Source organism: Ananas comosus, linkage group 20, assembly GCF_001540865.1.
Source record: "Ananas comosus cultivar F153 linkage group 20, ASM154086v1, whole genome shotgun sequence".
Lineage (NCBI taxonomy): Eukaryota > Viridiplantae > Streptophyta > Magnoliopsida > Poales > Bromeliaceae > Ananas > Ananas comosus.
In genome coordinates this window covers 744,722-759,196 of record NC_033640.1, presented here as the reverse complement: position 1 = coordinate 759,196, position 14,475 = coordinate 744,722, and the positions used below count along the sequence as shown (strand labels likewise).

At 38.0% G+C, this 14,475-nt stretch overlaps 2 protein-coding genes across 2 annotated transcripts; one reads left to right on the top strand and one right to left on the bottom strand.

The window, feature by feature from the left end:
* LOC109725431 (protein transport protein SEC23-like) lies at positions 391 to 8,506 on the bottom strand. The gene is made up of 12 exons (XM_020254624.1): positions 7,602 to 8,506; positions 7,013 to 7,186; positions 6,388 to 6,549; positions 5,479 to 5,621; positions 4,626 to 4,701; positions 4,363 to 4,535; positions 4,168 to 4,249; positions 3,153 to 3,230; positions 2,772 to 2,933; positions 2,423 to 2,686; positions 1,339 to 1,443; positions 391 to 808 (listed from the first exon to the last, which is right to left on the bottom strand). Exons 1-12 carry the CDS (start codon positions 8,373 to 8,375, stop codon positions 662 to 664), a joined length of 2,340 nt encoding a protein of 779 aa, XP_020110213.1. The 5' UTR covers positions 8,376 to 8,506; the 3' UTR covers positions 391 to 661.
* LOC109725432 (40S ribosomal protein S8) lies at positions 2,015 to 13,839 on the top strand. The gene is made up of 6 exons (XM_020254625.1): positions 2,015 to 2,032; positions 10,662 to 10,718; positions 10,839 to 10,911; positions 11,881 to 12,217; positions 12,971 to 13,143; positions 13,497 to 13,839. Exons 2-6 carry the CDS (start codon positions 10,715 to 10,717, stop codon positions 13,573 to 13,575), a joined length of 666 nt encoding a protein of 221 aa, XP_020110214.1. The 5' UTR covers positions 2,015 to 2,032; positions 10,662 to 10,714; the 3' UTR covers positions 13,576 to 13,839.

Genomic DNA, 14,475 nt, shown 5'->3' with positions numbered 1-14,475 from the left:
CCAAACGTCTTAGAAAAGTAGGGCAATCCAATTGTCATTTCAATTTTATTATCCATTTCAATTCCACTCAGGACTCGGGACGAATTCAAAACGTATTAATTTTTTTTTTTTTTTTTTTTGCGATCAGAACGAGAGCTCCATCAATTCAGATGTATTTGGTTCTTATCATAATATAGAAGTACGTGTCCAACTAAAGGAGCAAGTCATTTACCCCTCTCTTTCCACCACCACTATAGCGACGATAGCAAACAAATATAGCAAAACCTTTAAAAAAAAAAATTATATTAAGAAAAACCATTTTCACACAATGTGCAGCAAGATAGACAACATGATATCACCAAAAAAAATTTCTTAAACTGCAAACCCTAACAAGGTTTTTCAAATCTAAAGTTCTAAATAAAAAAGAAATGAATGTACTACTATCGAACTTTTGATCGATCCCTGATACAACGACAAACTTAATCATCTCCTTAATTTAAGTAACAAAATATAGAGAATAGATGCATTTATTTATGAAGAACATACGAAAATCGGTGTGAAATAACAGGGGAAGAAAAAAAATGAGGAAATATAACCGACACATCGAAACGACCAACGACCTCTGACAATGATAAGTTAATTTTACCTAAAAAAAGAAGGGGTTTGCATGATGTGTATGGTCTTACGACTGAACGGCCAACCGTTGGAGATGCTCGTAGAATACTTGGAGGCTGACGTCGTCCGTGAAGATGATGTCGGAGCCCGGAGCAACCTCGTGAGCCGAGTTGTATGTGGCCGATGGGTTCAGTTTCGCCAGCAAAAATCTCGCCTGCAGAAAGACCGATCAAATAGTTGCACTTGCGAGCAATTAGAGCATAAGCATAATATTTGTTTCATCACTTTTTAAGGTTATGCTTCTAGGGCTTTTCACTTCTGTTGTTCTTTTTGATACAAATTGCATTAAGCGTCCGTATGGCCTTGCCGATGAACAACTTCTCCACTTCAAGAAGCAGCAACCAAATGTTTGGTGAAGAAAACAACTTAAAAAGCTTTTATGCGGTTAAAGGTTGAGACAAGCCTCTAAGCCTCCAAAACAGAAGCTCCAGTTTAGAGCTGCTATATCTGCTACAGCAAGAACTTATTGGGATAATTATAACCGAAAAAACTTTCAGTGCTTTTACAAATGACATCACTCAAACAACAAGAACCAACGTAATAGTTTTTCCAAATTTTCCCTAAAATATCTATAATCAGTGCATTCAATTGATGAGAACACTGTGGTTAGAAACCTCCATCAATGCAATATTATAAATGCCAAAGGCTACCAACTCTAAAGCATAAGGATATTATAACACGGACCTGTGAGCCATGTTGATCACAAACAACTAATCTTGGTACGGGGAATCGATCTTTTATAATAAGCTGGGCATCGTCGTGAGGAGCTTGCAACAGTAGAGCAAAAGCCTGCATTTCAAGAATAAGTTATTAAGAATTATCACGCTCATTCTTTAACATAATCAAATTTGGATGAATGATGAGAAAATATAAGTCTTTTGCTTGGGTTTCATTTCTGATGACACAATTTGAGTTCTTACACCAAGAAGTAGAATTTGCTTTCCATAGCATCACAATGTTGTAGAGTACAGTTTAGAGTGATTTGGAGGTGAGGTAGCAAAATTCGTAGGCAAAGAGGAGGTTCGTTACTCCCTCGCATTGGCCTTGCATGGTGAATTCACAGTAGTAACAAATTTATTTGCATAATTATCATCATGAACAAGGACCAACCAATTCATCTCTTCCTATAACTTCCGATTTAACAAAACAAATTGCCTACTTCATCACTCTGCACAGCATGCAAAATCTAGTGCTTATACTCCCCCTCGAAGACTAAGTTTTGAAATTCGAAACTATCATCTGGAGGGTTTGTAGTTAGGGTCGAAGAAGCCCATACTATAAGCAATAGCACAGATTGCTATAAACTGCATTTGGCTTCCTAGCTAGTTTACAACAACCTAATTAAAACTGAGAGAGAGAGAGAGAGAGAGAGAGAGAGGTGTAAGTGTAAGCCAACCCCAATAAAGTAGCGACAAGGTTGTGCAAGTACACGAGCAAAAGAGTAGATCATGTCCTGCTAGTAAATTCTATTTGACAAAGCTTCTTTGTTTTGATGTCCATTATATAATTATTGGCAAATCAAGTATTGCGCAAATTTCTCTTAATAAATATTGCAGTAAACAATACAAGATTAGAAATGGCTATGGGCCCGGGACAAGGCCTTATAAAGAAAGACTTGGCCAGGCCCAGACCAGTCCCACGCACTCTGGAAGGCATATAGAGAAATAGCATAAAAACATGGATATCAACACTCCTAGAAGTAAAAAACAAATAGAATATACAGAAAAATAGATAACAAACGAAAGCATATATTTTTCACACAAGTTACCTGATGCTCTGGCTGATTCTGGTAACCCATGTTGCGCCACTGAGCAACCGTCATACCATGGAAGATAACAATGCTAAAATAGGCATCGAGCAACAGTATGCGATCTGCTGCAATGGATGCTACGTCGAGTAACGCAGGAGCTGGAGGTGAATTAAATGAGTATGAGAGTAAGGAAGGTTGGATCATCGCAAGAGAGTTGGTGATACTCTCACGGTTCAACAACATTCGGAAATATGCTGTTTCATCCGGACTATTATTGAACACCTGTAACAAGAAAATCAACAAAGAGTAATTCAGAGTATGAAAGTTCGGCTACAAATTCAAAGATAATTAAGTAATAACACATTACCTGTACGAATTGTGAACGCCGCAGATTAAACATGAATTGAGGAAATAGCGATAAATTAGGATGTAAGGTAAATGAAGTAGGATCGTCTTTACGATAATCACCGAATCGTGAACAAAGTCGTATGAGCGATCTGTCCAGCCATCGTGTCGCATCAAATTCTTCCTGAAAATTGAAAGAAGTTATTGCCCCAAAATAACATAGGGAGATAAAAGAATAAGCCTAGCTAAGACTATTATCCATCATAGATCATCTTTCGAGCGTATGATGCAGAGTATCCATGTACAATACAAAGATGCAGAAAAGTGTCATTCTCGGTGGGCAAAAGACAGACTAGAAATAGTAAAGCACTAGCCAGTAGCGAAGCTCATCTAATAGGCTTACCTCCATCTCCATTTTCAAGGAGATATATCTTGCCAAAACGACAGCAGCAGTTTCTTGGTCAAAACCTTCAACCAATTCCTACAGTCACAATAATGGCACACAAAAGCAGTCATGACACTATAGAAGGTACTATTAGTTGACATTAGAAGCAACAAAGATACATTTTAGTTCCACTTTTAAAATGTACATGCACATCAAACAGATATACTAGAATATGAAATATATTGAACCATAGAGAAATTTGCGTATCATCTATCTGCATGAAACTTAACTCTTCCATATTTGAGTATTTAGGATAAACAACAATTTGCAAGTAAAGAGAACTACCATAAGAGAGGAGGAGGAAGCAAATCATAACAATATGACAAACAAAAGCAACTTAGAAGAAAGTAAACAGTCTAATCACGTTGTTTAGTATCAGCAACACAAAATTGAGAAGAGAAACCCATTTTTAATCATTGGAACAAAGTACCAAGAAATGCAAAAAATTTGAAGCAATAATAGGTGTATTCCAGGATGAACTGGCCACTATCATGCATTTAATAACATCTTCAAGCAAAGCCTAGTAAATAGCATTCGAAAAAACATGCTGTTAGCCTGTTAAGGATGCTGGACAATGGATAAGTCTAAACAAAAGCATAAATTTTCAAATTGGGAGACTGATCCATGCACATATTATTTCAAAGTGCTCTATTTCAATAATATTGTCTTCATGGTTCACATCAGGAGCAGCAATAAGATCACAAAACACTTTTTTTTTAACTAATAGATCTAACTAAACAAGCTAACCACGTGAACCTTACTCCAAACTGCACCTGCCAACCAGAAACAAACCCACACAGCAAAACCAACAGTAGCATAATAAAACGTACAAAAGTGCTCAGAGAAAAGGCCACATCCATATTGAACATTCCTTATCTTTCAAGTCATATGTGGTGTAATGAGATGAAATTCTTCACTATTTATCTCCAACGAATCTCAGATAGAGAATATTATTAATATATCCAAAACTAACCTCTGTTCCGGCAGAACTATCCACCCATTTCTGGGTAATGGTTGTAACCCTCATCCTCATTTGACCATCTGGATGCTGATAGCTGCAGACAAAGTGACCATCATATCCCTGATTGTAATACTCTACCATGAAAGTAAAAGAGAAAGCCTGAAGCCATAATAAAGGAAAAGTACACAACAGTAACCAGCATCATACTTTGTCACAAACTGAATGTACAAATTGGGATTTGGATATCCTGGTTGGCTTGAGCGATCACTTGGTGATATATCAAAAAAGACGGTCAGAGAAGTAGTCCTATCAAGACCACACATTTTCCACGCAGTTGTGTTGCCTTGACCAACAACGGAATCAGAACACAGAGCTCCTTTCTGCAAGATATGCGATATAAAATTATTATATCGAGATAACTGACAGTTCTGTGAAAGGAAAAGGAACTACAAATAGAAAAATAGGCAAACCTTCTCCAAAGATGTGCATGGCCCAATAACTCCCTGAATCTTTATGTCCTTTGAGCAGTTGATTTCAAGTGTACCACTAGAAAACAAAAGCTAACAAGCATTAGTACACCTCTGGTGTTGTACAGTGTGCCTAGTCAACAGAATTCATGAAGGAATGTGCGTACACAAGCTACCTTTCTTACATGTAAATACAAAGTCATTTGTTCATTAACGCACATAAAATATTTGTTAATTAATGCACATATAATATAACTATCATAGAAGTACACAGGATGACAAGAAATATGCTAGAAAAATCTATCCAAGCAAAGAAAAGACAGCAAAATAAGCAGCATACGACTCATCCCTTTAATTGATCGTATGTACATGTATGAAAAAGTAGGCAAAGAAGTTGTATTTCATGTACTATAGCATCAGTTGCATATGACTGAACGGTGAAGATTCTTTCCCCAATAGGGAAACAAGATTTTTAATTGTAGACAGCAAATCATTAACTCACACTTCTTTCAATTTAACCAATTGTTCAGAAAAGAGAATCACGAGGTCCTCGTGTGCACAATACAATAGTTAAACCCAGGTGATTATACATAAGCTAAAACTTGTATTGCAAAATGTTATGGTAAATTGGGTTATAATGCGTAAACCCTACATAGTAACAACTAGTTTCCTAAAAGCTCTACATTCCTGAAAACCCTACACTTTTCACTCTAAATTAGCAGGGAAATGCTCAAACTGAATAATGCATGTGCAAATATGCTAATTATATCCCGTTTATGGAGTATCAAATCAGCTTTTGGTAGATAGACAACTTTCTAGGTGCCCTATGCATGAAGAAAGGTGCAGAAAAACTCACTTAAAAGAAAGGCCTAAAGACTGCTCGCCATCCTCAAAGATTCGTTTGAACGAATCTTTGAAAACAGAGTGGCCAAAACTTTCAGACAGAACGACAAGACCGCCTGTTCTTTCAACGGCAACTTTCATCTCCGCAACCCCAACCTGACGAAATTATAAACGGTTGGAGTTAGATTGATAGCAAATGAAAGACAATAACTCATCTTTGCATGAATAGAAATCAAACTAAAATCAGAATCACCACATATGGACAAAATGAAGATAAAGGTGAAGAGCACCATCAACTTTTATTTATAAGAAAAACAAACAAAAAAGATGAGATTCTATCAACTGCGGACCCATAATTACCTATCTACGAGGAAGTACAATTTCAATAATTAACAAATCCACAAAGAAAACTTACCGAGAATTAACCCTGATAACACCTCAAGTTACCATTGGATAGACTTATCAGAGATGCTGTAACTTTTAGAGTATAGTCAGTCAAAGTAGCCAAGCGGTCCTAGGTGGATGGTTACCCATAATACATTGTACTATTTATACAACAAAGAGTTTATCCTCATCAGTTAAACCCTGAAACCATCATGATGCAAATGTATAGCAACATGATTGTATTCCTTACAGATTAAACCTAAAACTACATATCATGTTAAACAAATGTCAACCACTCGTGGATAATCAGACTTTCAAATTTTACATTTGTGAAAATACATACTGTTACATAAGATGATACATTGCACAGAGTATACACCATTACAACACCAAGTATGTAAGAAATAAAATGAAAAATTATTTAGTATAACAAAAAATACTTCAAAAAAAAATAAAAGAAGAGTATGCGTGGAAATAAAGTAAATTAAATATCACATAAACATACTTCAGAATTGTCCTAACAAAATGTCATACAAACCTGGTCAAGTGCAGATGCAAAAAGGTCCAACACATGGCCCTGATTAACCAACTGTTTCGCCAGATTGTCATAAACTTTTACTGCCTTGTGGAAATGTGGAGCTGCGTCTTTGTCGAGATCTTTATGTGATCGCACTGGCTCCGACAAATCTTTTGATACAATCTGCAGATACCAATATAAAAATTCCTAAAATTACTTCAAAGTGGTAGCAGTGGAACTACAATTTTGATGCAGTAAAAAATCTTACGCAGTGAGTCCACCAAACTTACTGAACAGAAGCTGACAGATAGCATGGCATGCAAATTACTTGTTGCGTATTAAGCAGACGTTATTGTGTCTTTTGAGTAGAAATAAACACTCGGATAAGAAATCTGTACTATTTTCACTGCATAACTTTTGTATAAGTAATTGCACACACAAATGAACACACAATGACACAAAATAAATTCGGAACAAGTCAAGCGCATAAAATAACTAATAATCATAATTAAACTAGATATACTCAGGAAAACCACTGATTGAGCAATTGCGTTGATAAACCACCAACCCAATTTTTTAAAAACCAAATCTTTGCCAGAACAAATTCAAGCGTGAAAAATGCATTAAAGAAAGCAGGCTTCTTTACCATTCCCGGCCCTTCAGTACATGGCCCACCAACCAAAGCTATGATCCGAGCCCCAGTACCAGGCACGCACGCTCCCAACAAGCCGGCCGCAACACTGAGAGCAACACCCGTGCATCGCAAAGCTCGGTTTCCTGCCTCCACCGGCCACTGATCAGTCTGCAATTCATCCAACAACTGCAAACAAAAGCCAAAGTTAAATTATTTGCAAGCTATTTGTTCTAATAATTCAGTAAAAGCACACAGACCCCAACTGTACTGATTTTACCTGAACAATAGTGCATTTTTAAATGGATAAAAAAACTTGATCTTACTGCTTCACCTTTGCAACTAAGGTACTTGTAACCTTTTCAAGTAAATAACCTATTACCTGACATAAGATGCTACAATATGTTTTACAATAATTGTCGACTTTTCATATGAATTGCTTTGAAATCAAAAGTAACAAAAATTAGGCCGTCAAATCGAAATCTTTAAATTGCAGGTATCCATCCATCGCAAAAAAGCACCGTAATTCAGGTAAAAACCACAGCTTTCCACGTTCTGATCAAAATATTATTGCAAGCGGGGAAAGAGATTCATCCAATCTCACCGAATTGAGGGTGTACTCGCAGTCCGACGCAGGGAGGAGGAACCTATTGACCGAGCCCGGTGGATGGAGCCGACCGTTGGCCTGCGGCAACCCCTTAGGGTTCGGAAACCCCGCCGCGACCGCTCCTCGCCCTCCGGCGGCCGCCAACCCGAGCTGATCCAAGATCTGCTCCTTGGAGATCTCCTTCGTCCCCCGGAACACGTAGATCTTGGACAGATCCGCGAAGCCCAGCTCGTGCAGGTGCACCTGCGTCCCGAACGTGACGAGGCCGACGAGGGCGTGGTCGGGGAGGAGGCCGATGGCGCGGCGCATGGCGGATTTGACGAACCCTAGCTCCTCCTCGATGAGGCAGGTGTCGATGACGAAGAGGAACACGGGGGGCGGGGGCGGGGAGGCGTCGAGCGGCGGGGGCGCGTACTCGACGGTGGAGCACTGGGGGTAGAGCTCGCCGGGGACGTTGGCCTCGCTGATCCCGGCGTAGTGAGGCGGGAAGTGGTTGCGGGAGAAGCAGAGGGGGCAGATCCAGATCTTCGCCGCGAAGTCGACGCGTGCGTAGGGGTTGAGCGCGGCGGCGCAGGGGGGCTTGCACCGGAGGGGCGCGTAGGGGAGGACGACGAGCGACGGCGAGGTGCGGAGCGGGGAGATGGAGGCGGCCACGGGCACCACGCACTTGCTCGCCTCCACCTTCGATCGCGGCCACGACCGCCATGTGAGCCGCACTGCGTCCGGCCCATCGGGGTCCGCCGCCGCCGCCGCAGAGAGGTCCGCGGCCATTGTTGGTGGCGGTGGAGCTCCGGTAGAGGTGGAGGAGGAGGAGGAGGAGGAGGAGAAGGGTTTCGAGAGGTAACGGATCGAAGAGAGAGAGAGAGAGAGAGAGAGAGAGTTACAGCTCTCGAGGGGTAGTCGCGATCGGAGGAAATGGGTCGCGGGGAGGAGGAGGGGTTTAATCGCGTTAATGAGGTGAAAAATGCACGGAGACCCCCTTCCCTACAGTGTATTTCGCACTCGCTCCTAGACAATTTTTTTGTTTGTTTTTAGGGGGTGGTGAACTTCAATTTGGCCCCTTAACTATATACAATTTTGAAATCGCTCCTCAATAATGCTTTTTAGGAATGATTACCTATATACCCCCGTACCTTTGAAAATATTCAATGTACCCTTACCTTTTTTTCTTTCTAAAATACCTCTCGTATGTTTCACCGTTATTACAAAATACTCCCGCAGTTATCTCCTGTTAAGTTAATTTGGGTTAAACGTGAGTTAAATATCTATCACAGTTTAAAAAAATTAAAATACCAATTTTACCCTTAACTTAAGGACAAATAAGAAATATTGGTGATGGTAGAGAGGTACATTGGAAAAGATCAAAAGTCAAAATATTTTTTGTACCTCTGACTTTAAGGGTAAATAAGAAAGTCAGTGATAGTGAAAGGGTATATTTGAAAGGGCAAAATAGTAATTTTATAGAGATAACAAAGTTTATTAACATATTTTAACTTTAGGGGTATATTAGAAATAGATTGGAACGTATAAAAGGTATTTTCAATATTAGCCTTCTAAGAGAGGTAAATCAGAAAGTCGAAAACTTTTCATCGGTATCTAAGCAATTGCCCCTTTTTTAAAAAAAAATTTCGCCTCGTTCCCACTTGTGTCACTCTCCTGACTGTGTTGGTTTTCCGCTATAAATGAATATTTTTATTTTCGATCGAAATGCAAACTCCTCAAAAAAGCGTAAAGTCGAAGTGAATTATGAAAAATAAACGAGAAAAGAAATAATAAAATATAAATCCAATGTTGCACCTCTAAGTTTTACATCATTTATTTATGCTAAATAAACAAAAAAATTAAAAAAATTCAATTTTACAGCTATACAAATAAGCAGTGAAAGAAAAATACTTTTAACCTGAACTTTAGTTCACTCGACAGTTTACTTCAATTTCAATTTCACTTTTGGTGAAACAAACATATCGTCGTTCACGGACAAAACTCATTCGACTACGATATACTTATATCTTGGGCCGTCCTATATCTTTGTTATATTTATATCTCGACATCGTTTACAATACGCCCAGCACGAATTAAGACTCATATAGCATGCGGAGAATACTCATTCGAATATGATATATCGATATTTATTTAGAATAGATCTTTATTCTCCTTATATTATATTTTGACACCGTTTATGACATATCCGGCACGAATTGCGACTCCTATAGCATAGGTCGTAATGATTCGGTTACGGTATAATTTGAGCTTCATTTGTGCTGAAACTTTTTTTTTGGTAAATTTCATCCATGTCCCTGCAAACATAGTGAATTACAAACATATTCCTATAAAATTCAACTTTTATATGTTGTACCTACAAAAGTCTTAATATTTTCAAATGCATCCCTCTGGTTTGTTACCGTTAAAGTACCGTTTATTTTATAAATGAAATATCATTTTTGCTATCACAAATATATTGCTTTAAAAGTCCCAACTATTAATTAAAGAGGGATAAAAATATCAATTCATCTCATTGACTAACCAGTGTTAAATATTTAACCTTTGGTTAACTAAATTTTTCTAACGAATTCTAACGGCATAGACATATTTGGAAATATCAGGACTTTTACAGGGATATTTGGAAATATCAAGACTTTTACAGAGACAACACATGAAAGCTGAACTTTATAGGAATATATCGGTAATTCACTTATATTTGTAGGGACCTATATGCAATTAACCCTTTTTTTTGGGTTTAAGTTCAATAATAACTATAACCGAATCTTTAATACTAAATGGGCCCTAGATCCGGGCCGGGTCGGGTCGAAGCTTCATACCCGACCCGGCCCGGATCGAGACCAACCGGTCCAATTATACAACTCAACCCCCCTTAATAATCCAACGGCCGAGATCGCTTAATCTACCGGATTAATCCTACGGCGATGGATTCACCCGCATAAAAATCTCTATGCAGGCAATCGTACCATAAGCTCCCGCACAAATCGAGCCCTATAAATAGAGCTAGGGTTTTTGGATTGTGAGCGAAAGGAGCGCGGCGGCGACAGCGTCCTCTAGAGAGAGAGAGAGAGAGAGAGAGAGAGAGAGAGAGAGATCCTCGATCGGCGACAATGGGTGAGTGGATCAAATCCCAAATCGTGATCACCATTTTTCGCAATGGCGTAAACCCTAGTTTGATCTCCTCAACGTGCTTTTTGTGAGTAAACGACCATGGCGATCTCCTCTTTTGCGCAGGTATCTCGCGTGACTCCATGCACAAGCGCCGCGCCACGGGAGGGAAGAAGAAGGCGTGGAGGAAGAAGAGAAAGTAATAGAACCCTCTTTTCTCAGAATATATCTATGCTTGATTTGATGCTTAGTGTTTATTTTGATCTTATTGTAGATATCCAAATGGCTAATTTGCTTGTAACAGTATTAGATCTGTGTATTTGCTGCTGTTTTTTCATGCATCTTTGGTTATTTTTTTGCTCTTTGTTGGGTAAAGCTTTGTTTTTTCTATTAAATTTGATTATACAGGAGAAAGAAGAAAATTTTGTTGTTTGTTGCAACAAATTTTGCTTATAGAGAAGAGTAGCATAAAAGGAACTCTGTGTGATAATTGTTTTATTTGAACAATACAATATGTACACTGAGAATTATATATGAAGATGAACTAGCTATTCAAGTATAGGCCACAATTTTTTGCATGAAAATCTGTTTTCAGAGTTTACGGCAACATTAGCTATACAACTCCAACGACACCATGCACTTATCTTCTAGCTTATTGTTTGAATAAAGGTGGTGATAGATTGAGCTTTGCAACTTTTTTTTTGTCATCTGTTTCTCCGCTTTCCGTCTAAATATGATACGCAGTAGCATACAAAGCTAGTCTGAGGATATTAGTGTAGAAAGACTTGTTTTTTATAGTGAAATTCAGGATACCAATCAACATCATGCTTTTCTATGCTAGTAGTTTTACATTGAAGTTTGTTCCGGGCATTTCTTCGTTTTTTTTTTTTCTCCCTTCTCCTTTTTTGCTACCCTCTCTCTGGAGAAAGGAATTACTACCTTTGGGTAAAATAGGTTTTCTTGTTATCAACTTATTGCATTGTAAAGGAACGTTGCATGTCTTGAACTAAACTCCTGCTAATTTTCCATTTTTACTTTTTTAGATAACATATCGAATACTGTATGAAGAACTTTTTTTTTTAATCTCTGTGGACCGTTTTTTTATTTTGATACTTTACCAAATTTGCTGTATATATCATACGAATTTCCCCCGATTTGTGTTTGAAAGGTATGAGTTGGGTCGCCAGCCTGCAAACACCAAGCTCTCGAGCAACAAGACCGTTAGGAGGGTTCGTGTTAGAGGAGGCAACGTGAAGTGGCGCGCTCTCCGTCTGGATACTGGTAACTACTCGTGGGGGAGCGAGGCGGTGACCCGCAAGACCCGTATCCTCGATGTGGTCTACAATGCCTCGAACAATGAGCTTGTGAGGACGCAAACTCTGGTCAAGAGCGCTATTATTCAGGTTGATGCTGCACCCTTCAAGCAGTGGTATCTGCAGCATTACGGTGTTGAGATCGGAAGGAAGAAGAAGGCCCCTGCTGGTGCCAAGAAGGAAGGAACAGAGGTGAGTTTTTTTTTCTTGTTACCTTGATCCTTTTTCTTTTGTTTGGCAATCATATTTTTATTGAGTTGCTGATAAATTTAGTTTAAATTTTGATTATTAAGTTATTACTTGAAGATTTTGATTTGTTTAGTTCAAGGTCTGAGAAATATAATACATTCCTTTTCTAGGTGATATATATGTAGCGTGTACATGGTTAATGTGTCTTAGTAGTTAGTAAGTGGTTACTATATGTAAAGTGCGAATTTGATTAAATTTAGGTTGTTTGCTAGCAGAAATTTTAAGCGATTTATAAACAAAAATTCTATATGATTGGATGAACTCGCAGGTGGACTTCCTTGACTCTTGTCCTTGTTTGCTATTCTGCCAGATGCCAAAGGGCATTTTCTTTAAATATCATAAAAATGCAAAAAAGTTACTACTATGCTTTTGTCAATGGTTGTTCCCCCAACAAAAAAAAAAAAAAAAAAAAAAAAAAAAACTAAACCTTTGTGTTTACTGTTTAGAAAGCACCTAAGGCTTCTCTTCAGTGTTTTCTTATGGCAACTGTTTGAATTAGCATTTCATAATTTTATATTTCCATTCTCTGCCTAGTGTGAGAGACTTCATTGACTTGATCATATATGCGGAACTTCATCGACTAAAGTGAACAAGTGTAAAAGTATAGGGTTAAGCCGAGTGTCACTCCCTTTCTTCTTTTTTTTTCCCTTTAAATCACACTTTTATTCGACTTAAAATGTTGACGACGGATGGCAGGAGGGCGAAGCTGCTGCAACGGAGGAAACAAAGAAGAGCAACCACGTCCTCCGGAAGCTGGAGAAGCGGCAGCAGGGCCGGACACTCGACCCCCACATCGAGGAGCAATTTGGTGGTGGGAGGTTGTTGGCCTGCATCTCCTCTCGCCCTGGCCAGTGCGGCAGAGCTGATGGGTAAGAACGAAAAATTACTAATATTATATTCCGAATATTATGTTCTCTATTAAAATTGTAAGGACCCACCGACGTGCCGATTCGAACTAGAAGGTTGATTCTCTTCTGTTCAGTTGAAGTTTGATTTTTTTTTCGTCAGCGAGTTCAAGGTTCTCTTAAAGTTAGCTGCTACGTCTTCAACAGGGCAGGTTTAATTGATGAAATAGCTCAAACCGAAAGAAAAGAAAAGAAAATTTGAAAGTTTGAGATTTGTTGCTCAAATTTAAAAAGTTAAATTTGAGGGTTTGTTTTTAAATTACCAATACAGCATCTCTCTCATTCTCTCATTTAATTTTTTCCTTTTTCTCTCGTAGATATATACTCGAAGGAAAAGAGCTCGAATTCTACATGAAGAAGATCCAGAGGAAGAAGGGCAAGGGTGCCGCAGCCTAAGCATCGCCTATCTCTCTCTCTCTTTCTCTCTTTTACAGTCGTTTGATTCCGTTGAACCTACCCTTTCTTTTCCTGCCATTTTATTTCGGATTTAGTGTTGGAACTTCGAACTCGGGATGATATGAATGCAGCTTTTAGAAATTTTGATATGCAGTAGTAGCTGTTAGGCATGAAAACAATGCCTGTAACTTAAGTCGCCTACAATCGAAATCTATATTTTCCTGTTGCATGGTTTTGGATACTATCTATTCCACTTTGAATGCATTTGAATCTCAATTGTGTTTGCGAATTATTCCTCCTTCCTGGAGGTGGATCGATCGCTTCTTTTTCGGAATGCTTGAACCCTAACTAACTCAAATTGGCTACGATGCATCTCTTAGTCCTTGTGTGACTGTGATTTCCCTGTATTAGACCTTAATACTTGCATTAAATTAACTCATTAATAATATATAAGAACAATATTGCGAGAGATTTAAAGTGTTCTACAATTTCACCTATGTTTGTTTGTTTCTCTATCATTGTATGTGTGAAAATGAATATATAAATATAAGGGATACCTTTCAAAATTTCAGAAATATCTCATTCATACTTTTTTTTTTCAATATACTTTTTATATGTTTTTTTGTTATTTCAAAATATTTTTACATTTATCATCCGTTAGGTTAACATAGATTATTAAATGTGAGTTAAATATCTATTAGAGTTAAAAAAAAAAAAAAAAAATTTCTTTTTTGTTCTTAACTTAAGGGCAAATAAGAAATGTTGATAATAATAAAAGAATATATTTGAAAAAATTAAAAAGCAAAATATTTTTTATGCTCCTAACTAAAATGCAAATAGGAAAAGTCAGTGAAAGTAAAAAGATATGTTTAAAATGGTAAAATAGTAATTTTATAAAGA

Bases quoted from the DNA above. Each gene is read 5' to 3' on its own strand.
- LOC109725432 (XM_020254625.1), top strand. The intron at 10,912-11,880 runs GTAATAGAACCC...TGTGTTTGAAAG, and splicing joins GCGTGGAGGAAGAAGAGAAA to GTATGAGTTGGGTCGCCAGC. The intron at 13,144-13,496 runs GTAAGAACGAAA...TTTCTCTCGTAG, and splicing joins CAGTGCGGCAGAGCTGATGG to ATATATACTCGAAGGAAAAG.
- LOC109725431 (XM_020254624.1), bottom strand. From the start codon at position 8,375: ATGGCCGCGGACCTCTCTGCGGCGGCGGCGGCGGACCCCGATGGGCCG. The intron at 6,550-7,012 runs GTAAAGAAGCCT...TGGTATCTGCAG, and splicing joins GTACTGAAGGGCCGGGAATG to ATTGTATCAAAAGATTTGTC. The intron at 4,536-4,625 runs GTTTGCCTATTT...CATATCTTGCAG, and splicing joins CATGCACATCTTTGGAGAAG to AAAGGAGCTCTGTGTTCTGA.